The sequence below is a fragment of the Dermacentor albipictus genome, chromosome 9 (assembly GCF_038994185.2).
Source record: "Dermacentor albipictus isolate Rhodes 1998 colony chromosome 9, USDA_Dalb.pri_finalv2, whole genome shotgun sequence".
NCBI lineage: Eukaryota > Metazoa > Arthropoda > Arachnida > Ixodida > Ixodidae > Dermacentor > Dermacentor albipictus.
The window spans coordinates 45,544,889-45,570,476 of NC_091829.1; the positions used below are offsets into that span (position 1 = coordinate 45,544,889).

Here is a 25,588-nt window from a genome sequence, read left to right on the forward strand (position 1 = left end):
GGTGCACGTTAAACGCTGGCGTGTCGCATTGAGGGAGTGAGACGGTCTGCCGCCGTGTGCTCTCCTTCCCTCACTGGTGAAACGCGAATCGTTGGAAACAGATTTAACCTTCATTTCGGATGAAGACGAATGCGTCAAATGCAAAGGCAGTCGCAAGTAACCCCCCTGATGCGTTAAAAAATCCGACACGTTACTGTCGCATTCGTGTAAAGGCGGCTGCGGACTTCCTTTCAGCATAGTCTCGCCACTTCCTTTCATTTGGAACTTTTGAACGTTCCACTGACTACTGCAATGAATACCCGTTCCGCACAGGGCCACCTGTACTGCTGCTGTAGCCCACACTCGTACTAAAAGCTACGATAACCTTATACTACATTTTTTGCTTGGCATGTCACGATTGAGCCCAAGTAGATGCATGCTTGGGAGAGATGGTACGATGCGTTAAACCTATATGCAACGAACAACTAGCGGAAAAAAGTCAAGGCACACATTGGCTTTCATGTCATAATTTTTCGCTTCGTTTGCTGTACGCTGCATAGGTTCAACGTTGCTAAGCCGGGACATTGTTACGGGTAGTGGCTGATCCAAGCTCGTTAATACACCCAGCGTAAAAAAGAAGAGGGAAACACACACACACACACACACACACACACACACACACACACACACACACACACACACACACACACACACACACACACACACACACACACACACACACACACACACACACGCACACGCACACGCACACGCACACACACACACACACACACACACACACACAGGGGGGGGCGCGCACGCGCGCAGGCTGCAGGGCTGCTCGAGCATTCAGTCAGAACATCGCTGTTTTCATAGCTCCTTCAAGATCATAGTGATAACGTTGAGTAGCCGTGACAATATGCAGGTAGACTTTTTCGCTTGTCTAGGGCCGTAGCGTTTTGTGTTCTTTACATGAGAGAACGAGTCTGCAGGCCAAACGTAGCTTGGTCGCACTTGCAATTGTTTCAGAGGATAGCCCAAACTGGGAGTCATAGTGATGGCATTCCCGGTAAACGAATGAAGCTACCAAGCCGTTGCTACGTGTGGTATCTCTATACTATCCCGGATTTGCGATGCGTTGCGATGCTATGCTACGTTATTGCATGCTATGTTTCGCTATGCCACGCTATATTACGCAATGTTATGCTACGCTATGCTATGCTATGCTATGCTATGCCACGCTGCGGCCTCTCAGCTATATAGGACGAAAAGTGGACGCTCTAGGGAGTGGCGATTGAACGCCAAGGATAAAACGCCAACAGGATAAAAATTACGCACCAGTAACGCTCGACCACTTATCTGCGAACCGGCGTCCATTGTGTCGCTATCGCGGTGCGGGCCTGGCATTCTTTTGGTAACGAGCCGTTTTCGCCGCGGTCCAGGAGTTCCTTTCATTGCGCCAATTGGCCAGCTCGTGGTTTTATTTTCTCTGATTTTTTTCCTTCCTTCGTGGCTTACGACCCGAAATCTTCCGCTTTCGGAACGGTCCACTTGGGGCTGTGGTCTCCCGCTGCTTTATATTGGCCCTCCGCCACAAATGCAGTGCTACGTATGACGTCGGGCAATCAAAAGAGGCCAGCGACTGCGGCGACGCTCTTCCCCCCCCCCTCCCTCTCTCCGAAACCAATAATGGAGATAAGCTTTTTCTTTCGGTCCCTGCATGAGCCGCATTGGAATGCGCCTAGCCACGCTACAGAAACAAAAAAAAAAGATACTGCCGGAACAGTTTCTGAGTTCACGTAACCTATAGGGCGTGACGTAATGCTCTAAGTCGATAATGGCCTCGGCTTCTTTATTTTCTTTGCGGTTGTCTTTGTTCTCTGCGAAAACCGCCTGGTATTAGGAAAAAAAGAAACAGTCTGCCAGAGCTACAGTTTTTCCATCAAAATTTACCAGGGGGAAATAGGTCGCTACAATGGTCTCCATACCCTGGGAACTGTGGCAAGTAAATGAATTTGTGTAATCATGTGGCTGCACATGTGACTTCTCAACGCCCCTGCCACGGTATTTATTACGCTTTACCTTTCTAAACTGTCAAGCAGTCACAGTTTTCGAAAGACAGCAAGACGGTTTATCTGCACCCACAGGCGTAATCATCTATCGCTACCATGTTACCCTTCCCCACGTGTGGGGTAGCCAATCGGGCTTGGCTGTGGCTAACCTCCCTGCCTCTCCTTCTACGTCTCTCTCTCTATTACTTCCTTTGTTGGACGTACAATATCACAAGCGATAAAATTCTACTTCCTCTACAGGTCTACGTCTCTCTCTATTACTTCCTCTCATTTCTACCGCATTTGCGAACTATTCTTCCTTTTTTTTTCTGAATCGCACAAGCTTTAACTTTGCATTTCGTTTTCTTTTTCTTTTTGTGCTTAGTGGATGTAAGTTTTACGCCCTACTTTTGTTTTCGTATTCGAGCCGCAAGTCAAGCGAGAAATAGCACTGTGCATGGCGTCCTGACGTTTCCATGCCGACGCGAGTCGTTAGGTTGAGTAACGATCAGAGCCGCTGCATGGAAGAAAGAAAGAGAGAAATTACCCCCTTTGACATCCTATACATAACCATGACGCATACGCACTGAATACGTGTGCTTGTATGACGACAAGAGTGGTTCAAAAGTGGGCGCCGCTCCCGTCAAACCTGCTGCCGTGCCTGCCAGCACCGTCGCTTTGCGCAATTTTCGGGTGCGTAATATATGTCACGAATGTTCTGGTAGCTACAGAGACGCGAGTCGAGCTTTACAAAATATGAGCTGACAGTACGAAGGAAAGAATCAAGAAAAGAGTATAGCAAAATGCCAAGGTGATCGCTTCTGTTCTCGCACGCATTTATCATTGGTGAATTATGGCTTTGTTTTATCCAGTGTAATTGCAAGTCAAGGTAACGCGACTTTCGATCCCGCCAACGCGAGTTTTAGTACACAATTTAGTACGCGGCATAAAACGCCGAATGTTTGCTCGGTACCGGCTAAACTAAATTTAAATTAAGAAACAGTTGTAGCAAGCTAAAGTAAGTAAGGAAGCTGCAAGTAAGTAAGCTAAATAAATAAATAAGCTGTACAACGTCAACATGGCTAGCTATAGCAATCCATGTTGACGTTGTACGGCACGAATTGGCAGTAAATAAATGAACAAATGAGTAAACTTGCACATGAACTATGACGTTTCCTTTCGGGCCATGACAGTGAAAGACGCCAGTTATCGGTCGCCAAGACGCCGTCGCGTCATGCGCCGGTATAGCTCACCGCCTGACACTTTCGACAGTCGACGAACTCCGTGAGGCACCCTTGACCCCTGCTTGCCCTGACCCACATGCCGCTCACGCAAAACACGTGCCGTGGCAGTAACCGTTAAACCGCTCACCCACTAAGCGCTGGCCCGCCCCTCCGGCCTCCGCGAGGCTCTATTCAGGTCAGCGCCGGTATCGAACGACGGCCGAGTTAGGGGCCGGGTAACACGGGACCCACGCAGTCCACGCCCCTGCGTTGACCGGCTTTGTCAGTGCGTTCGAGAAACGATGCGGGCTAACTAGGCCAGAACGAGAAGAGAAAAAAAAACGTGATCGACTGTCGCAACAGGGAGGGATCGCCGGTCGAACGGTTGATCCGCCGCGATCCCTACGCGCTCGCCAGACGAGCTACCGCCAGGGTTGATCCCTTCTTAAAAGACGAAGACTCGTCGTTGCGTTAACCTAGAAGTTGGAGCATTAGTATGCTAGTTGTGGTTGTTGTCTTTTCTTTCATTTGTGACGTAGCAAACAGGGCAAGGAGCGCAGCATAAATGTAACACAAAACTCGTGCGTTTCGACACGCCTTGCCTTTCTCGTCGCGTGATTTGCAAATTCTCTCGCATAGCTTACCAGAAATCAACTAGGACATCTTCACGCTCGAGTGGTTGCTTTCCCGTTCCCCATAAATGAACACTCGAGGCAGTTAGGCACGAGAACTTGATGCGAACTTGGTGGCTGTGATGTTGCACCACTGAGAACGATGTTGCTGGTTCGATCCCCGCCACGCCACGCGCATTCCTATGGAGGCGGAACGCAGAAACGCTGGCGCACCACGCATTAAGAGAACGTTAAAGAGCCCAAGGTAGTCAAAATAGGTCCGGCGGCTTCCACTACACCATACCTTATGACCCAATGTGCAGTTATTGGGACGTCCAACGTCGCAGCTTAAATTTTAAACTGATGTGTCATTCGAAAAAACAAAACCAAGAACTTATCTAGAGACACCTGCATGCATGCGAAAGAGAGTCACAAAGTTGCTAAACTGTCTTTTGGAACCACGGCACTGGTGGGTCGGACCTAAAGTGCAAGCTCCGCGCAGAGTAGACGCAGTGTATCAACCAGTCGACCTGTCTTAATGTTGCCTTTAGACAGTTTTACTCCTTCCTTTCTTCGCAGTATCAATAACACGTAAAGAAACAGTATGGCCTCGAGTCCGGTGCCTGAATACCCGCTAGGTTGTCCAATGTGCTCTGCCCCTTCGCTTGCAGCGTGCGCTAACTGCTGTTACTGAGCATACGAGAACGAAGACTAGACAAGCGAAAGAGTTACTGGGCGTTCGGAGTCACGGACACCAAAGACCAAATATGCATGCAGTTAGTCATTAGTGACGAATTCGAAAAGTCGCCCTTGTAGCCTTTGCGTTAAGCCAGGGCTCCGCCCTTTTAATCAATTATTATGCTATGCCCTGCGGCAACCTCTGCACAGACACACAACCAAAAAAAGGAAAAAAAGAAACGAACCAAAAGTCGGGCCGTTCATTGGAGCGTGCTTTGAGAGCGCTGTGAGCTTGCCTTCCCAGACTGAGTTCACCATTCTGGCATGACAAGCAGTGATTACATGTCTGCCTTCATGTCGCTCTTTCTTGGTTTTGTTTCTGGCTCCTCTTCATACTGAACATGGCTCCGTAATTTTCCTGCGTTCTGTTCTTTTCGCGCAACCATTCCAGCTTTATGTTTTGCAGTTTTCGTCCCCATATTTTTCTGTTTTTTCTTTATTTTACCAATACCTGTTCGTAAGTGCGACGCTGCATGCGAAAGGTGATATCCACCAGCACCCACCGCCTTCGTGACACAAGAAGAAAAAAATCCACTACCACAGCCCTACGACCTAACTTAACATATAAACTGCATGCGTTTCCAAGTAAGCTAAGCCACAAAACTGCCGGGAATTCAAAATGAGCCTCATATACCCTCTCTAGGAGAATACGTCCGTAAAGAGGGAAAAAAAAAGAAGAAGAAAGCTCAGAAAGGGAAACGATAGACGAGGTGCGGTCGCATCATGTTAGTTCTGTTGCTTCGCTTTTATTCATCTTTCTACGTTACCTTCCTGTCTGAGTAGATATGCTGTCCACTCTGGGAACATCCGGTGGTGACGGTGACCGAGCTCGTGTCCATTCGGGCGAACGCGCATGACGCTGGCATCTGGCCGTTCGTGCGCCGTCTCTTCTCTCTGTCATTTTCGCCTATCTTCTTACTTTGTTGCTTTTTGTCTTTCCACGGTGCGCCATTTCCCGTCGGTCTCCCCAGTCGCACGCCCAAGCGGCTATCCCATAAAAATTAAAATGAGCTCCCTCTTCCCGAAGGCTTGACCAAGATGGAAAATACCTTATACCGCAGCCATCACCTAGCCAGGTACTCCTGAATGCGGCCTATCGAACGACAGCTTATATGTATACCACGTGACAGTGACCCCCCCTTCCCCTACTTCTCCCGCCCTATCACGGCCTTATCTTCGTCTTTCTCGTCCCTGCTGTTCGCGTCCTGTCCTCTCGCGTTGTTTCATTATTCGCCTGCTTTGCGCGGTTGCACAGTTTTTTTTTTCTCCAACAAGATCGCGAGCACCTGTGTGCGTGCGGGATTCAAACGTGCGCAAGGCAATTAGCTGCAGCGTTGGAGCGTAAACGTCAGGAAACAAGATGGACCGTCAAGCGTGGACTCCCTCCCTATACACCTAGGAGCGTCCGCGTGCATCGATTTGGGAGATAGGCGACAGGGGCCGCGAGAAGATATTTTGCCCAGGCGGAGTGCTGCATGTCGACGTCGTGAAAATGGGGCAGGGCGTAGGAAAGAAAGGCAGCGAATGGTCTGTTTGTTTTCTAAGCTCTCTGTCTTTCTGTGTGTTTCCCTCTTGTTCATTCCTAGCCACTCCACTCCTGCTCTTGCCAACTTTTCATTTTCGGCGTTCTCTTCGAGACCCTGATTCGGCTTTCTTTTATAAAAGAGCATCCCTCTGTTCTTCGCGAAACGCCCTCCTCGACAGCAAACGGTCTCGAGCATTCATGCGGAGTGATGCGCGTTCGGCACCGCGTCAACTACCCGTGCCTCCATTCGGGACGCTCACCCTTTCCCCCCCTACTCTTCCCGACCTCGCGTCACATGCCTACATCATTGTGGCGCTTCGCACAAACTACGTCCAGCAAGAGTTCTGGCAAGCATAGCCCCGAACCGCCGGGAAGGGGGTGGGGGGGGGGAGCGAGGGATAGCAAAACGGGAAGAGAAACACGCGGTCCATTTCCCAAAAGAAGAAAAAAGAAGAGTATGGAATAGGGAGATGGGGGAAGGGCGCGGGAGTCCTTACAAGGACCCGGTCCCTCATACATTATTCAGCACCGGCCGCAGATTGGGGATTCCTGCCGGGCGCGTGCGTGCGTGAGTATATAGGACGACACGGAGCGGAGAAAAGCGCGCATTCGCGAGGGCTCGCACTAGCCCTGATGCTCGGGGAGGGAGGGGCGGCGGGGGGGGGGGGGGTGGAAGGGGGGGGGGGTAGTCCGCTAGCGCCTTGAGAGCGCGGGCCGGCGGTGTTTGTGTGCATCTGGCGGCGACGCGGGAATCGCGCGTCTCCTGATCTCGGCTGCATAGCTCGCCGCTGTCTCGAAAGGAAGGCCGCGAACAGTGGAAAAGTACGGTGGACGCAGCGATGGGCGCCTGGGTTATACCGGGGCGGAATGAATCTGCAGGTTTGTAAGTTCGTTCGCTATCGTGGGACGTCTCGCGGAAAAGACTCTGGGCGACACCTTCCCAGATGAAATGTCGGGGAACGCTGAGGACCGAAGTGGAGAAGCCTGCCCGTTTCGCCGGAGAAGGAAATTTCTTGTCTCACAGCGTCCCAGGGAATCTCGTCGCCGAATGCGTTCGTGCATGTGGTTATTACTCTTCGGCAAGTTGTCTTTTCTGTTTTTTTTTATTGACCGCCGTCCCTGTCGTGTTCATTCGTGTTGAATGCGAACCACATGCAAGTATAAAAAAAGAAAAAAGAAGGAAGAACATGACATGGCGTGAAAACAACCGCAGACCACAAAATTTGCTACCCGTCGCAGTAGCTTGATGGTTATGGTAATCCGCTGCCGAGAATGAGCTCTGCGTTTCGTTTTCGGGCTGTTGCGGTGGCGTTCCGTTAAAGGTAACTGCAAAAAAAAAGACGATCGTACTTCATTTAGTCGCACAATAAAGAATTGCGTGTGGTAAACATTTTGGCGGAATGCTGAACTGGGGCGTTGCACGGTAACACCCCCTCCCCCTCTTTTTCTCGGTGCATTCAGAAGCAATATTCCTTTTAGGTGCGAAGTGATTCTGTCAATGGAAAATGTACTTCCATCGCGTTTCTTGCACCTTTACAATTAGAAAGACAGCATCGAAGCAGAATGAACTCAGATTCTTCAATTACTCAGCAGTGAGCTCCGTGAAGTTCAACAGAGTTTGGATTACACGCGAAAACTCACCGCAGGAACGTTAGATATGAGATCATCCGCTATTTTATGTCTGGAATAACTGAAAAGAACCTATCCAGGCCCTGGAAAAAAAATTCACCTAAGCTAAAGCATTGCAAGAAACAATGCAATATATATAATAATAACGAAGGCACTATTTCACTATATATTGACGACAAGTGCAAGTACCTAGCCTTACAACTCGCTTTATTAAAACACTTTACGTACGATACTCGAATTTGCAGCATTTGCAGCATCCAATCCAATCCAATCATAATCCGTCCAATCAGAAGCGGTTACGATACATACGAATTTAGTTAAATACCGCTGCTTGCGACACATCGCCTTAGCGCGTACAAGTGTGCACGCAGTGCCTCAAGGAGTTGTCGTCGCGGTGTGGTCCGGTTACATCGGCGCTCGGCCGAAGAAAGACGACGATCTCGTTGCACAGCCTAATGCGCGAGTGCTCGGTCGTCTAGCATCGCGTGTGCACACGTCCTGCGCCCCCCTTATGCAACAGAGGGAGAGAGAGAAAAGCAAGGATAGGATGGGCAGGGAGGTCAACCAAAAGAGCATCCTCTTCCGATAGAGGTAACCACCAATGTTTAGCGCGGACACTGCCAAGTTTCGATATTTCGCTGCCCCTTTCGCACCCGATCGCCAACTTCCGGACACACCATCCGTGGTAGCGCCGCGGGGCTGCGTAACGGCGGCAGCTCTTCATTGATCGACCAGGGATGGCGAACCGCGCCTCGGCCGCCGTTCGCCGCCGCGCTTGCTGCGACGGTGTCGATTTCCCGGCCGCTTGCCCCCTCCCCTTACCCCTCCCCATGTCCTACCCGCACTCCGCCGAGCGACCGGCCTCGCCGCTGTCCCTTTCGTTCTGAGGGCTCCGTCCCCGTGCCCCATCGGCGTCGTCGCCGCCGTATTCCTTCCGCCCTCCGCAAAGACACGGGCCCGCGGCCCGATCGCCTAATGGGCTCGATCGTTTTCTGAGCTGCCCGACCGAGCTCCCTGGCGCGCGTTCGAGGAGAGGACCGTCTTCCCTCTTCCTTTTATTTCTTATTCTTCCTCACTCTCTCGTTCGTGGGGCATTCCATCGAGGCTCGCGCTTCTTTTGCAGCTTTATGCGTGTGTAGGAATGGGCGTTCGGGCGTCTGTTTGAAAGCCGTCGTTGGCGGAAAAATCTTGGTGACGCAAGAATCGCCAGTATGAAGAGAGAGAGAGGGAATATAGGAAGGCAGGCATGTTAACCAGTCGCTAGTCTGGTTGGCTACCCTACGCTGGGGGAAGGCAGAAGGGGAAGAGAGAGAAGAGAGAGAGAGAAGGCATAGATGCGTGTACGGACAGCACTTGAGTTAAAGACGCTCGCGCAAACTAGACGTTCTGAGAAAGCACAAAGGTGCCTTCACTGCCTTCTGAGCCGATGATGGGGGGAAAAAAAACTAAACAAATATCAATATGCTCGTAACGACGCAGGGCCGGTATGTAATGTTAGGAATACTTTCTTCTCGATTGCGTGCCACTATTTATCGGCCACGGTTCACGGCCGGCACATCCAGTCGATAACGCGGGCGCACAGCGCCGCTCTGCCCACCGGAGGATAGCGAAAATGAACGACATTGAAACAGAATCATCATATTATCCCGGCGCAGGATCCTCGAGTTCGCAGCAACATACTAGAGTAATGGCCCAAAAGCAGGACGCAAGACAAGAAAAGAAACGACGAGGACAAGCACAGTTCTCACCTGCCGCATGTCCTTATCGCCTGGTTTCTTGCGCTGTGTCCCGTTGTTGCGCCGTTGCCCTAGTACGATGGAAAATTAGCACCCAGTCAACTTCATCACGCTCCTAACAGCGACAAAACTATGTGCTATCTGTCTGCAGCTAGTCAGAGGGGGAGTGTTTTAAGATAACCAATGTCGCTCTTATGTATATGAGCTACAGCTACATAGTCCGTGCATATCGCAACTCAACTCGAGTGCCAGATTCAGTAGGCATTTAAAGCTTCGCTTTAAAAAAATAGCTGCCGCGTGCATGGTAGACATTCTCACACACCACTTCACACAACATTCTCACACGACATTCTCACAGACCACTCACAGTAATGCACATCATTATGACATGTCCAAATATTGAAACACAGAGACAAAAGCTTTTACAGAATCTCTACAACTTACACATACCTTTACACCCCGCGTCAATATTCGGAAATGAACCGCTAGTGCCCTTCACTGACTTGTTCAGCTTTCTAGAAGAAACCGGTTTTTTACACAGACTCTGAAGTAACGCAGCTTCCGCTGCTTTAACATTTGAATTCTTAATATCTTACGGCTGGCGCAGCATGGCCCTAGTTGCGTTTGCGCCATTAAACCCAAACTAACTAACTAACCAACATTCTTGATTCGGGGACGGCAGCTTGCAGCTATTCCGAGTATGCAATAAAGATAGTTTGTCTGTAGCAACCGGCGGGGCTGAAACGTGCACGATCATAAATAGTAAGCTTGAGAAGAGGCCAAAAACCACCCAACGAGTGATCGGACCAAAAAGTGATAAATGTAGCACAAGGAGAAAGAAACAAGGTCCTCTTGGCCTGGAGGGCATGTGGATGTAGCTAATAACGGAGACGCGATTGTGAGGAAGAAGTGAAGTTGGTCAGGTCACGCAATGCGAACAGCAGATAACCGGCGGCCTATTTATAGTGACAGAATGATTGCCAAGGGAAGGGAAACGCACTCGAGGACGGTAGAAGACCAGCCAGTGCGATGAGATCAGAAATTTTTCTGCTACGATATGATGGATCGATATGACGCTAGACAGTGGCAATTGGCGAAGTTTTTTTTTTTCTCAGCACACTGAGGTCGCCGCAACATGATGATGATTCCTAGTGACGCTCTCTTTGGATCCGAAGGGCGGGGGGGGGGGGGGGGGGGGGGCGAGATAAATAATCACCTACCTTGCGTGATAGGAGATTATTCTTTACTATAGCTATTGTAGTATAGCATCCCCCCCCCCTCCTCCTCTTCTCTTCGAGTTAGCCCATCTCTACCTTACCTTCTTAGGCTAGCAATGCCTGTAACGACTCCGGCCCCATCTGCTCCCTGCTTTTCAACCATTACTCTAGACCTCTCTTGCTCATCACGACCGCTGGCCGTTAAGCGAGCCCACAAGCTTTGAAAACCGGCGCTTCCGGAATGGGGACGTTCCCTGCGGTTCTGGCTGGCACAGTACCCTGGCATCCCGTTACGATGTGCTCAGTCGTCTCCTGATAGTGTTTCTGCAGCTGCCAGCGAACTGTGCCTGCTCTTGTCTGCAACCCTCACTCAGAGCTCTGCGCAGGTGTCACTTCATAAACCCGACGCGAACTCATTACTGGCAGCGGCGTTAAAACATTGAATAGGCTAGTTCTGTAGAAAAAGAGTATCGTGCTTAACTATACTGCCATTTCACACCCAGTTTCTCCGCAATAAAGCAACTTGCTCGACGTGGTCAGGGCACTCGTTTCTGTGGCGCCACACTCTTTACTATTCGCATGCCATCTCTCGGCAACTCTGGAAGCCTTACGTGGCAAATTGAAGCCTTCCAAACAGTGTCTGTTGCAAACGAAGTCATTAGCATGATATTCACGCTGTGCGATCTTCGTTTCTTACGCAAAAGAGCTCAATCTTGCAGTCTCGAGCGTTTCAAGGCAAATGAATTAACAGAGCAAGATAGAAACAGCAAAGAAAACGTCCTAATTGAGAGAAGTGTATTCAGACGGGAACTGCTTCTCGAGTTGAATTGGGAAACACCGTGGGAGGTCCGCGGGCCGCAGGAGATTACTGGCTATAGCGTTCGCTGAAAACAAGAACAACAAACGAAAAACTATCACGCGACTACGTTGCTTTGTTGCGCATCGTCGTCTTTCCAGCGGCGCAAAACGGTTTAATTGCAAATTTGCATACCGACTCTTTCTAAACGAACCGCGCCGCGGGAAGAAGAAGCGGAATCTTTTCTTTGCCTGCGTCAGCGACATCCGGGAACGATTAGAGCATACACAGTATCAAAACAAAACGCGAGTCAGATCCCCTCCCACTTCCGCCCCCTCGATAAAAGAGTAAGGAAGCGAGTCTGATGTTCTCCGTGTAGGGCCTTGCACTTACTCGAACTTGGTAACTGTGTGTTGCGACTCGGCACTTTTGTACAGCTGACAAAAGACAAACACAGGATGCGCACAGAGAAGAAAACGTATCACCAAATGACGAGCGGAAGCCGTTTATTCTTTACATTGCCGGCGCCATATTAGGGACAGGCTCGAAGTGCCACAAAAGCTACACGGCGATCCACTCTGTTAGGAATTGTCGGAGCCTGGGAGCCTAATGGCCGCATTCAAAGCTCATTTTTGTTTTTATAAAAAAAAAACGTGAAGGAGGGGGGGTGGCTGAGGTGCAATGATGTTTACGCCAGAAGTCCAGCCATTCCGCGCGACCACTTCGAAGTTCTTATCCTGTTTTCTGGAACAGCTCCATAAGCTTGGAAACACAAGCTCTGCGCTCGAATGAATGACGCTGGGTTAGTTCGTTGTTACGCTTTAAAGCGTCGTAGCCTGCATACTTCGCTTGCGAAGCTCGCAAGCAGTGTTCTGCAAATGCAAAGCAGGCGACGCCTTGGTGTAGTTTTAAAATCTCAGCGACAATTTTTGTGCGCGCACGTAGGAACATGGACATAATGGCACGGAGTAAGTTTTATTTTGCGTGATTTTTCTGCCATTTTTTTTTCACATTCGTAGTTCCTTCGTCTTTGTGTGAATTGCACAACGTAGTTTCCTTCTGCTTCACTACTAATGCGAGTTTGTTTTTATCTTTAGTTGCGAATATGTTATGTTTTTGAGAGCTATAAAAAAATACAACGCAGATTCGGTTACAATATTTATTTCAGCTTCCTGAGAAGGGCTGCTTTAATAATAATATATGGGGTTTTACGTGCCAAAACCACTTTCTGATTATGAGGCACGCCGTAGTGGGGGACTCCGGAAATTTTGACCACCTGGGGTTCTTTAACGTGCACCTAAATCTAAGTACACGGGTGTTTTCGCATTTCGCCCCCATCGAAATGCGGCCGCCGTGGCCGGGATTCAAGGGCTGCTTTACTTGTGCAGATTAGAACGCCGTTTCGTTTCATCGTGCTAGCAATACCCATTCGCTGTTGCAAAGATTTTGCTACACCTTTCTCTTTTTCTTCTTTTTTACTGTTATCAAATGTATTTAAAGAGAGGTTGATGCCTATGTGTGGCGCCTGCTACTCCTCTTCTCTTACATGACAGTTATCGTCGTGAATTTGTCAGCAATCACAGAACTGGACTAATAAACACATTAATGGATGTTCACATACTAAGTCTCAGTGCTGCAATATAAATAAATTTTCCAGCAACAGAAGAGCTCACATAGCATGGATACTGACAAAACCGAATTGTTCGCATGCAACAAACGAGTTCACACAGCATAAATGTTCAGAAAACCAAGATGTTCACACGGAAGATGTTGGGCACTTGAGTGCCGCACTCTAAATACAGCAAATACAAATGCTACATAAACACGGAGACACAACGAACATCTAGTTAAGGTCGCCTGTTAATAATAACAGTGCGTGCCCTAACTGTTGTATGGCCGTATTTTTACGATATATATATATATATATATATATATATATATATATATATATATATATATATATATATATATATATATATATATATATATATGTATATATATATGTATATATATACATATACACACGCGCAATATATATATATAAACGCGCAAATTGGCCGGGGATCAATAAGGGTCTGCTATGGATTCCTTTAAGTGTTTGCGCAACGTCATATTTGTTTTTTTCGTGTTGTCTATTTTCTTTTTACAAATGAGTGTTCCGTGCTTGTAAGTGAATTGCTTGAACGCACTTATAAATCGCTTCACCTCATGTCGCCATCAGATTAATTCTGCAACGTGCAGAGTTGGTGAGGCCGTCAAAATATTTCTTTGCTGTATTATTCGCTGTTTTAAGAATAAGTAATCCCTTCAACCAAAATATGAACAGAAAATGATGATGTTTATTGCACACAAAAAGCTCGGACGCGTCGGGCGTGAAAGATCTGTGTGAGACCTGCTGTTTGACTCTCAAGTGGAAACACTATAGCGTCGCGAAAATTTAGGAGCCGGAATAAGGAAGTCTGTTTAGGGCGCTATCTATAACAGCAGCTAGCATTCGCTGGAGTCGTGGAAAGCGTAGGTAATAAAAGCATAATAGCATTCACACATTAGCACATCGACACGAGCGTGTTCGTGGGCGCATACAACAAGATACATATGTATAAATAGCAAATTAGGTCAGCATATTCTCCACGGCAAAGCTCCGGCGTTTGCAATTACGTGCGTAGGCTGCTCAATACTGATGAAAGAAAAACACGAGGAGTCATCGCCTTTCTCGACTGAAACTTCCTTACGCTTTGTGCGCAAGTTGTTGATTCGAATAGCATAATCGGAGTGTTTTCTTTCCGTCTCCATTAACTTTGTTTCCCTTTCATCACGATGGTTAAATAACAAAAAAACAATAAAGTATCGTGTGCCATGTAATTCAAGTACTGTATTTACACCATCAGCCTTTCCTTCAATTCTGTGGCTGCCAGGTTCCTTGTTAAGTAATTGAATAGCATTTATTGACAGGAAAGATAGAGAGGTCGACCTGAGCTAGTGCGCTCTAGTCTGCTACTCTGCACTGGGGAGGAGGGAATGGGAGTGGAAGTACTGGGATAGGTGATGATGATAAGAGAAGTGGTGAGTGCTTATGCATATGAGACAGTTGCCTTGCTAGATCCGCTCATTAGCACATTAGCAGGCACTTAAGTGCCTGATCAGAGGAAAGGTCGTGCAGTGGAACGCGAGTACGCGTTCAACGTCATATCACGTGCACTCCGACTCTCGCATACAGTACGCGTTGTAGTACGTTAAGTAGTGCGTGCGGATTAACGTGACAACTCCCTATCTTTTCTGTCGTTGCAGTGCGACCCAGCGGTGGGCATGAAGGCCCTGTTCGACATGATCGACAAGCGGCCAAAGAAACTGGTGCTGTTCGGCGCAGCATGCAACGCCGTCACCGACCCCATCGCCAAGGCGTCCCAGTTCTTCCAGCTCGTTCAGGTGAGTTGCGTGCATTAGCACCGAAAGAAAGCGTTCCAGCTTCCGTTTCTCATTCAAAGGAGGGCGTGGATGTATACGCACTTGCACGCTGAAGAAAAAAAAACGAAGCCAGGTTCGTGCGCTGCTCTGATCCTCATTACCAACGGGTCGGTGTTATCGTTGGCGATAAAAATTTACTGTACCGAACAAGACCGGTGAGGCAAAAAAAAAAAAGGGGGGATGCAAGAACAAAAAAAGTGGGTGGCTACGCCACCCTCCGACTCTCGCGCGTGCTGGCTATGACGTCGTACGTTTTGGTCACGTCTGCTAACGGCCAGCAGACAATACCACCAAGCAAGCCAATATAAAATTATTATTTATACTATCAACATTAAAGGTAATGTCCATAAAGAATGATTTCACTAAGTAGGTAAATACAAAACACAGAATTTTCTGGGAAGTTTTCCCGCACGAAATGGACCAAACGCAGCAAATACTGTGAAACTTGCAAAGCCAACATCGGCAAGGTTTGGCCGGGAAAATTAAGAGAAGTTTGTCATTAGTTTTATTCTTAATGGTACGACCATCCTCTACCAAACAATTTCATTCGGAGTTAACAAAGAAATACTTTCTCAGCCCTAAGTGATTTGATGCTTCGTTTGTAGTTTTGTTTTACCATTAGTTGATAAGAATGAAACAAACAAATCCGCGAGACATCGGTGTCAGAATCAACATTTTGAGAGAACATAATGGCAATTCTAGTTCAACAGGAGATTAAGAGATAGTGTCATGATTAAACAGCATATATGCGTGAGCATTTCACTTTGGTCATCGCTTTTGAGATTATTTGCTGGCAGAACTTGGCTACAAACGCGTCTACGCTGAATAGAATCCTCATCCCTACAACGGACTTGAAGAAACAGCAACGAGGTGCATGCCAGCGAGCAAAGAAAGAGACAGAAAGGGAGAAAGGGGAGGAACATGAAAGACCTTGGTGAACCTCTGGATGCATATGCAACTTTGGATAAGGGGTGACAAGCTCCGCCATTTTCTTCTTTACTCGCTGGACGGCAGTGACCGTGTTCCAATGTATTTCAGCAGTGAAATCGCGTTTCGCACGAATACTCGTAAAAACTCAAATGAACGACGTACAAGCCGAAGAATGAGCACTGCTGTGAAAATCTTAGCGCACTTTTTTCATAAAAGACAATTGGTAGTTCCTTTCGTTCAACAATACAGCGGACGGTGGCACATAAAAGGCAATATTTTTCAGGTAAAAATTACCAAGAGTCTTAAAGAGCGCGAAATATGAAGGTGCAAAGAACCGATCTGTTCTTTACATTTTGCTGAACTGTGCCGGCCACCACGACGGATAAATCAGGGGGCGTCATTGGAACACTCCATAGGAGGGTTCATTTCATTTAACCTTAGCAAAAAATTTAACTCTCCGTCAGGGATGACGAAAATATAACCACTCGTGGGTGATGTCTTCCCTGTCCCGTTCGTAGACGCTGTTTCTTCGCAAAAGTATGCACCAAGCGGCCCAAGTGAGTTAACGTGAGTAAGTAAGTAAGTGAGTGAGTGTCATTATTGGCGTAAATTTTGTCACATCTTTTTACAAGAAGAAGATGGCGCACCTTTGACTACCTAGGGTTCTTTAACATGCACCTGATACACAAACGTTTTCTCTTTTTTCAGTTTTTCATTGTCGATGGCATGCGGCCGCCGAGGCCGGGATAGTATACCCGTAGTTTCAGCTAACTTTAGCCAGAGTTTAAAGATATGCCCATGCACTCTAAGACGATGCCACCAAATGCATGTTGCTCGCATTTGTATGTACTGTGTCACGCTATATTTTGTATTTTGCTTAATTAGATAATTAATCAAGCTCAATTAACCAACTTCAGAAGCAACGAAATTAGGCAAAAGTTATAAATAGAAAGTTGTAGAGCGCTTTGCAAAACGTCCGATTAGACAGTTTCTAACTTTCTATCTATTAGGGACGAGAGTTGTTCTGATTACTGCGGGTGCCCGCAAAAAAAAAAAAAGAAAAGAAAACATAGCCGGTAATATACCCGCTTGCACGCCGTGTTTTTTTTTTCTTTTTTTTTTATTTCACGGGCATCCGCAGTAAGCTGAAAAACACTCATATTTAATAGATAGAAACTTTATTCGGACGTTTTGCAAACCGCTCTGCAACTTTCTAAGTGGAATTTTTTGCCTAACTTCGTTGCTTCAGAAGTTGGCTAATTAATCTTGACTAATTATCTAATTAGGCAAAATATAAAATATGGCATCATAGACTACACACAAAAGCGAGCAACATGCATTTGGTCGCTTCGTCTTAGAGTGCATCGGCATGTTTTAAAACTCTGCCTAAAGTTAGCTGAAACGCCCTGTACAAATGTATCTACTATATAAGCAATATGAGAGTTCATAAACTCTTCCAACTTTAAATAAGATTTCATATATACATGAACTTGCAATACCTAGGTCTCCTACGCCCCTTATGCGCCCTTCACCCTTCACATCAGGCATTGATTGCGTAAATATTAAACTTCTCCGACCAAATTCGACGTAGTTTGCAGTTGAAACGCGCAAGTTGGCCGGGGATCAATAAGGGTCTGCAATGGATTCCTTTAAGTGTTTGCGCAACGTTAAGTGAACCTCAACCAATGTTCCATGCGCTTTCTTAATATTCGCTGTGATTAGAAAACTTAATTCTCAAGGCATAAACGGCCTACATGAGATAACCATGTCTTCCTCATACGTGACCAGGCTTGCCTATTAGGAAGTTCATACGTAAGTTCAACAAGCGACAGACGAGCAAGGCACGTCCGGGAAAATTTGCTTTTTTTCTTTCTTTTTTGCTGACGTGAGCCGATATGTGTCTTTGCAAATGGCAAGAACCTCACATGAACGTCTCAACTTCCATGGATGTTCGGACGCTCAGTCACTTGTTCAAACCTCCAACTTCAACTGACATACGTCACCACGAATAAAAATAGAGATGTGAAGCTTTGATGTGCAAGTTCGTATTCGCACAGATAACCGCTCAGAGTACGGTCCAAATAATCGCTGGTGTGATCCGCCTTTGAACCATTGCAACATCGCATAGTTGTTGGTTTTTAATTAGGTTTCTCTAAGTAAAACCTGATGTTCTGATGTCCAGAACATTCTAAAACTTTCGAATCTATTCCGAATCATGCCACGACAGTGCAGGACTTCAATTGCACATCTTTTGTTTAATGTAGTTACTGCGATCGAATGAATGTATATGTCGATTGACATTGGCTCGTTTGTGCGGTAGTGAAGCATAATTTGAGCCACAACTAAGTGTCTTAGGTTGTTTAGACGTCTTCTGCCAGAAAACCGGAGATTGACGTTTTGAAGCATTCCTCACTCAGTTACAGAAGGAAATTTTTCAGCGAAATTAGTTGCCGAATCCACAAAGCTTTTCGTAGGTAAATTATCTTTGCCGTTGAATTGGCCGCCCTTGCTAGTAATATGTACAACATGAGGACTGGCTGGAATTCGCTCTTAAAAGTGGTTTTCTAGAGCCTTCTGTGAACATCAGCGCTTTTTCTTTTGTTATCGGCAAATTGGGCTGTCAGCCATGTTTGGCGCTCCCTCTCTTGCTCAGGGCGAGGTCTTTTCCCCAGTGTTAATCTTCAGAGCAGGCATCCATTTATTGCGATGCCATTAAAATTGATTTGTGTGCAAAGTCCAGAACAAGAAAAGAGGGCAAGTAAACAGAAATATTCTGTCCACATGTATCTTCCACCACAGCCATGGAGCTATCGTGCTCCAGATTGCTTATGGGGGGGGTATCTTGCACAAGCACGAATATTTCTCAGGAGCTTTTCGGCTTGTTAACATGAAAACCTGAAGGGCACCACCTTGGACTCTCTATCTCCTAAAGTTTCTCTAGTCTACCACTAACAATTGTCCTGCGAGCTATCGCCCACCTTAAGCTCGAACTTTGCAAATACCCTAATGGCGCTGAAAAGCTCCATGTACTCCTTCCCCTAGCGATTCTTCAAGGCATCCGCCGCTCCCTAACCAAACTGTACAATGCGACTACGCATATAGGGCACGTTTTTTTTTTTGGAAATCCGCCTTTAGGCATGGTGACTGTGTAGTTAAGGATGCACAAACAGATTTGTTTCCGGCAGGTAGTCCAATAAGGAACGGCAGTATATGATCGTACATCAAACGCTTTGTGTCGGCAGGACACTTAATTTTCGCAACCCTACTCGCACCTTAACTTCGTGAGCAAGTGCGGGCGGTAATAGCGAACGTTACGGCCCGCGCCCTCGCGTAAATAACTCAGCGCCGCAAACAAGTGCTCCGGCAAGAGAATCGATGACGTCACCGCGGCGCTCGCGCTTCGTGTCCCCGGGCAAACTGTCGTCGGCGCGGACCGCTGCCTCCGCTATCGCACCGCCGCCGCCACCTCTTTTCGCGCCATCTGCGTCCGCGACCAAGCCATGCATCGACAATCCACTCAGTACCCCCCCCCGCCCCCCCCCCGCCACCACACAACGTGGCCCGTGTCATCCCGGTACCTCCCCCCCCCTCCCCTAACTCAACGCCTCCCAACATCCCAGCATCCCCTGAAACCGCGCAACAACACAGCTTCCCTTTATTATGATTGGTTTTATCTTTTCGAAGGGGGGAGGGGGAGGCAACCCCTTTCCACCCAGATGCGTCGAGGCGCCAAGCCGAGTTTGCCGCATGGTTGGTCACGCTTTTCCCGTCCTCGCCGGCACGGCCAGGTAATCACGCTGAATGGTGGCGCGGCGATGGTGGCGGCGGCGGCTAAAAGTTTTTCTCTCTCTCTCTCTCTCTCTCTGGGTTGCTGCCCCGCCTTTACGCCACCCCTTTCACCTCTGGTCCTCCTGAACGCCAAGTCGCGTACCCTCTCCCTGGCTTATTCGTTGTCACTTCCTTCAGTGAGTTCCTCACTCTCCTTCTCTCTGTCTCGAACACAACGTGCCTCACGAAGCATGAACTTAATTTTTTTTTACTTCCGTGTGACTTCAAGTTTCACTTCTGCCTTCACGTTTCTTCCGCTGCCCGTTCCTTCTCGTCACGCTCGTTCGCTGCCTTGTCACCCGTGTCTTCACCTCCCGCGCCGCCACGACCTTTCGCACTTCTCTTGCTGTTCTCACGCTCATGCTCGCGCGGTTCCAACATCTCGCCTCTTCTACCTCGCTGACCTTGTTTCATTTCTGATGTCGCTGCTGAACGCATTGCCCAACCTCTGCCACGCCCTTTTACCCGTCTCTCCTTTTCTCTGCCTCGCTCACTCGCAGGCAAATATTGCTTGTTTTGCTTCCAACCAAGCGCGACCAAGTATGACCTGCGAAGCGGTCGCCTTGTGGCCGCCGATGCGAAGCGGGACTTTTGAGGGGTAGACGGGGATGGAGGGTGTTGGGCCTGTGTCGCGTCACATCACGTTGCGTAGTAGCCGTTAACTACCCCCCCCCCCTTCCCCCCAAGAAAGCCCTACGTGTCATTTCTGCTACGCTGAGTTTGATACCTCGAAATATTAAGATACGCGCGGGAAACTCGACACAAAGCATGTGGTGGCGCTTTTCATAAGTTAAAGTTTTCAGTCTCGGGTATATATTTCAGCAAAGTAGCTATAAATAATGAGTTACTGCACTATTTATTTTACTCTGATAATATTTCATTGATTGTGTGTCTGTGTGAGAGAGACAGAGCGAGAGCATGTACTATCTATGGCCAGAAATAAAGGTTATCAAGTTCTTGTTTTCCATGATAAGGAATGGCGCTCTGTCATTGCGGGTCTGACCTAGCGTTGTCTCCTGTAATCACGTCGCGAGTCACACACACTGGGGACTGACAGCGTTTCAGGGAATCTAACAAACTGGAATGAGCAACCGGAGTGTATCGAGCTGTTGGCGAGAGTTGTAGCTAGGAAGTACGCGAAAGCTGGAACAGGTTTTTTGCTGGAAGACTTGGGTATACACCCTACGTGACCGACCGGAAGAACAGGTTTCTATCGCTGTAACCACATGCAGCCGAGGGCCCATCTCTAAACGTCAAAATGACAGGCGTCGCGGTACGGAGGAATACTTTGCACCCTGAGTAACAGGGTGAGGGTTAGAAGTTTCGTTAAACAATATCCTTTTTACGGGTCCTTAACGCATATTACGCTCAATTCGTTCTTTCACCAACGTTTGCGCCTCTGTTCGCCTGCTCACAAACGTTTCCCGATCCCCAGAACTCCGATAACCATCAGGCAAATCATAGTCTCATCGTGGACCCTCTACCTAAACGTTGCACCGCGTATGAATCACATTGAAAAATGCACAGGAACTGCTATAGGCATATCACATATAAATCAGTGGTCAAGCATGTGTTAGTCAAACATATGTTTCGTTATATGATGCGAAAATAAATTGTTAAGTTTGACGCAAACAAGATGACCTGTTGTCGTTTGCTCTTTCTGCACCTTGATGTCGAAAGTGTGCGTTGTATAAAAGCTGTCCCACATAACTTGAGCCAAAGTTTTAAATATGAAACGCGAATCGAACCAAATGTATAATTTTGGCACTGGCCTAGAGTTACTTAGGCTATTTTTTTTTATTTCCCCTTAACTAGTGGATTAGTTATGTTTCATTGATTAACTTTTTAAGTATTGGCTGCAGACCCCAAGTGTTACACGCAGTTGTACTGCACCTTGAGAATCATCGCAATAAATTGTTTCCAACACGATATATCTCACGTGGGCCTTTTTTCCGCGTTAAAAAGAAAGCCCGAGAAATATGAAAAAAAAATACCACACTAGGAGGTGGTTGCGCACTGTTATTGTGCTGATCTCAAGCGTGCAATGGATGAACAAGGCCGGCTTCAGCGAGACTGGCCCGCGAGAGGGCGTTATGCCTGGTGTAGGTATCTGGGCATGCGGCTCTTATCGCATGACGGTGCAAATGCATGCACTAAAAACCGAAATCACTATTACGTATCGTCGCGTATTGTCATACGGTGCGGCAGCCTGTGTCATAAGGTGGGCAACACCACAATCCTGAGGGCAACGTAATAATAATATTTGGGGTTTTACGTGCCAAAACCACTTTCTGATTATGAGGCACGCCGTAGTGGAGGACTCCGGAAATTTTGACCACCTGGGGCTCTTTAACGTGCACCTAAATCTAAGCACACGGGTGTTTTCGCATTTCGCCCCCATAGAAATGCCGCCACCGTGGCCGGGATTCGACCCCGCGACCTCGTGCTCAGCAGCCCAACACCATAGCCACTGAGCAACCACGGCGGGTGAGGGCAACATATTGTCACGCAGTAGTGACGGCAAATTGCACAGTAGCAATACATGGCAATACTGCGTATGACGAAACTAACTTTTGTTGGGCGAACCCGCGTCCTCAAAAACAGGTTACGCTCAGAGCACAAGGATAGCGCCGAACACAGTCGGCGATCGTCGAAATCTTATTTGCGGGTCAAGCGCGTCGGCTTTTCCACATCAGTCATCGAAGGTTCCAGAGCAATCGCTGGTTCCCGCGTGTCTTGCACAAAGTTCTACACCATTCCCTTCATGCATACACGCAATCAGATTACACAAGGTTCGGTCACAGACAGCGGATGGAAGCATCGATAACATTCCAGAAACTTCCGATACATGCAGGCGCGTCCTGCGCTGAACGATAACATTTGTTAGAGGATGAGCCGCGGTCACCTGATAAACAAGTACACATGTCAATATGTGGACGCAACGCAACGTGAGGGGCAATAAAGCACTTCGAGTCGCCTGTTCTCTTGAAATCGCACATAAGACTGAAGCTTGTGCATAGCTTCTTCATACAGAAAATATCACAATGCAATACACAAAAAATACTTCATTACAAGTTGGAAGAAAGTTCAGGTATAGGTACTAAAGTCCACTACCTGCAGGAGAACACCATTTTATTTTCTGTAACAGCGCTTCCGCCGGGACAGTTAGTGACACTTATTAGATATATTTTATTATTAGAACCACATGGCAACAGGAGGCAACGCTGTCCACCTGAGACTCCACCGAAAGAGAAGGGCGGCCAAGGCCCTTGCACTCTTGGGGAGAAGGGGGGGAGGTATTCTGTAAGATTGTAAGGTATTCTGTTGGACTGAGGGGACCACCCAGTACAGAGCTATCTACGCTCATATGCTCTCTTCTATAAAGTATCCATCCATCCATCCATCCATCCATCCATCCATCCATCCATCCATCCATCCGTCCGTCCGTCCGTCCGTCCGTCCGTCCGTCCGTCCGTCCGTCCGTCCGTCCGTCCGTCCGTCCGTCCGTCCGTCCGTCCGTCCGTCCGTCCATCTCGAAGTGACTCTAAAAGCGCAAGTGGTATTTCAAATTTCAGCGACACGCACGAAATTCGCGGCATTCAAGGATACGAAGGGATAAGGTGATGAGTATCATCTAATAACTGTCGAACGGCCACGAGAAAACTAAATTCTCGAAGCTCAGTTATTTCCCATTTTTACACCACCCACGCGGTGGCTTAGTGACTATATTGCATTGCACTGCTAATGACGATGTCTAGCGTTCTATTCTCGACCTCGGCGGCCGCATTTCTGCGGGAGCGAAATGAAAAAAAAAAGAAGAAAAGAGAACACTCGTGTATAGGGCATCCGGTGAACGTGAAATAAACGCAGGTTGTCAACATTATCCAGAATCCCCCGCATACGACGGCGCACCTGATAACCACATCGTGGTTTTAGCGCGCAAAACCCTGCAGAATTCACTAAGGTGACTGTTTCGGGGCACGTTGATGGGACATGATTGCAGCTTTTTGCGCACAATGCGAAGACGTGTGTCTCAGTCTCCTCTTCGTCCTCGTCTTGTGCGCAAGAAAAAACAAAAGCAGCATTCATGCCTACAATTCAAACTGCACTTAAATTCTGCGTCGTCGACAAACCTTGCAAGCTGCAGAAATCGTCTACAAATGGAACGCACTACGCAACACACTCGCCTCGGCCGACGTTCATCGCTCAGGACGAAAGAGACCGGCGCTTCTCGGCACAGCCCGAGGTAATATACGACCCGGTGCCGGTTGCGTTTCGCGAAGCGGCGCGTTCCTCTGATGCATCGCGCCTTCCTTGCTTTCTTTTATTTTTTTTTTCGACGCAGCGGCAGCAGTGCGGGGGACATGTTTGGACGGTGAGACTCGCTGTCTATAACAAACGCCCGCCGCGTTCTTTTTTTTTTTTCTGCGCTTCTCGTCGCCGAGCGTGTAGGCGCGCGTTCGTCAAAAGAAAAAAAAAATTTCGTCGCGATCTTGGCTTGTCTGTTACGTATGCGCTTTGCCGAGCGATTCAGAGTGCCGTCTGAACATGCGGAACTCTCTCGCGATTCTGGTTCAGTTTAGGGGAGGAATGCTTTAGCTTTTCTCTTTCGCCGTGTGTCTGTCTTGCTCACTTCAATTTCAGGACTCATATATATATATATATTTGATCCGCTTTTCGTATACATTTACCTGCACAAAATCGCAGCAGACTGCGCACTTTTCTTCTCCCTTTGTTTTTTTATTCTATATTATTTTTACAGTGAGATGAGTCACTATGCTCTCCATAAAATTTTCTCTATCTATATTTTTTTAATACTCCCTGTGCTACATTTTCTTTTTTCATTCTACACTTTGGCTCACACTTTTCGATATCTTTCAACTTGCTTCTGCGTGAGTCTCGCGCAGCCTGGTTTATATTACATTTCTTTAGAGAGAGAGAGAGAAAAAGAAGAGAAACTACAGACATGTTTAGAGAGACATACTGACTCCTCCTTGAATCTTTTTTAGTTTGTTATGTTTTCTCAACAGAAACGTTCCTGCTATCACCACGGCGTTGCGAATAGTACTCCGCGCAGTATGGAGACATGTCTCGTCGTTATCTCTGCTACAAACCGCGGTTTGAAGAATACCAGAACGACGCATTCGAATGCGTCGGCTATCGTACTTTAGCGCCACGACGGCAATTTCCTGCACGCCATCCTCGAGCGGTACCGGTTCTCTCACGTCGTCCGTGCTGGTGCTGCAAGTGGGCTCGCAAGTTTTCTCGGACGATTTTTTTAGGCTCCCGTCAACACAGTCTTCTTTTGTTCTTGCCACTAAGTGATCGAGGGCATTTCGCATTCTAGGTTTTCATAGTGTGAGGCTTTCACGTTTCCTCCACGTTCCTACACATCGCCTAACTCGGTTCCTGGTGTTTAAAAAGAAAAAAAAATTACGTTCGCGTGACGAGGCGCTCCGCCTTAGGTTTTCGCATACTCCCGACAGCAGCGATAGTTCTTTTCCCGATCTCCTGGTCTCTTTTCAAGTGAGGTAGGCAAGCACAATTGGTCTTTGTTTCAGGGACCAGGTGTCTGAAGCTAACTTAAAGCCTTCACGTTTCTATAGCAACGTCAGTTAAAAAAATGGCAGAAGAGTGAACGAGGATCTACTGCACGGGGAGATGTACTCTTGGAAAAATCGCACCGTATACCACGTGCGCATTTCATTAAAATTAAGTGATATTCTGGGTTTTCATGTGTCAGAACCACGGTTCGATCATAAAGCACGCCGTAGCGAAGGGCTACGTATTAGTGTTGACCACGTGGGATTCCTTAACGTGCGCCCTGTGCACAGTACATCGGGCGTTCTTGCATTTCACT

At 47.7% G+C, this 25,588-nt stretch overlaps 1 protein-coding gene and 1 long non-coding RNA gene across 4 annotated transcripts in view; one reads left to right on the forward strand and one right to left on the reverse strand.

Moving 5' to 3' along the window:
* The window catches only part of LOC139049765 (gamma-aminobutyric acid type B receptor subunit 2-like), a 388,195-nt gene that overhangs the window by 205,024 nt on the left and 157,583 nt on the right, over window positions 1–25,588 (forward strand). For all 3 annotated transcript variants that reach the window (XM_070525572.1, XM_070525574.1, XM_070525573.1), the window contains exon 2: window positions 14,794–14,931. In XM_070525572.1, coding sequence (XP_070381673.1) covers window positions 14,794–14,931 — 138 coding nt within the window. The remainder of the gene's footprint in view (window positions 1–14,793; window positions 14,932–25,588) is intronic.
* The window catches only part of LOC139049767 (uncharacterized), a 100,345-nt gene continuing 82,032 nt past the window's right edge, over window positions 7,276–25,588 (reverse strand). Inside the window, exons 3-4 of the long non-coding RNA XR_011508568.1 lie at window positions 9,505–9,563; window positions 7,276–7,453 (exon numbers count right to left, since the gene is read on the reverse strand). This is a non-coding gene — a long non-coding RNA (uncharacterized lncRNA). The remainder of the gene's footprint in view (window positions 7,454–9,504; window positions 9,564–25,588) is intronic.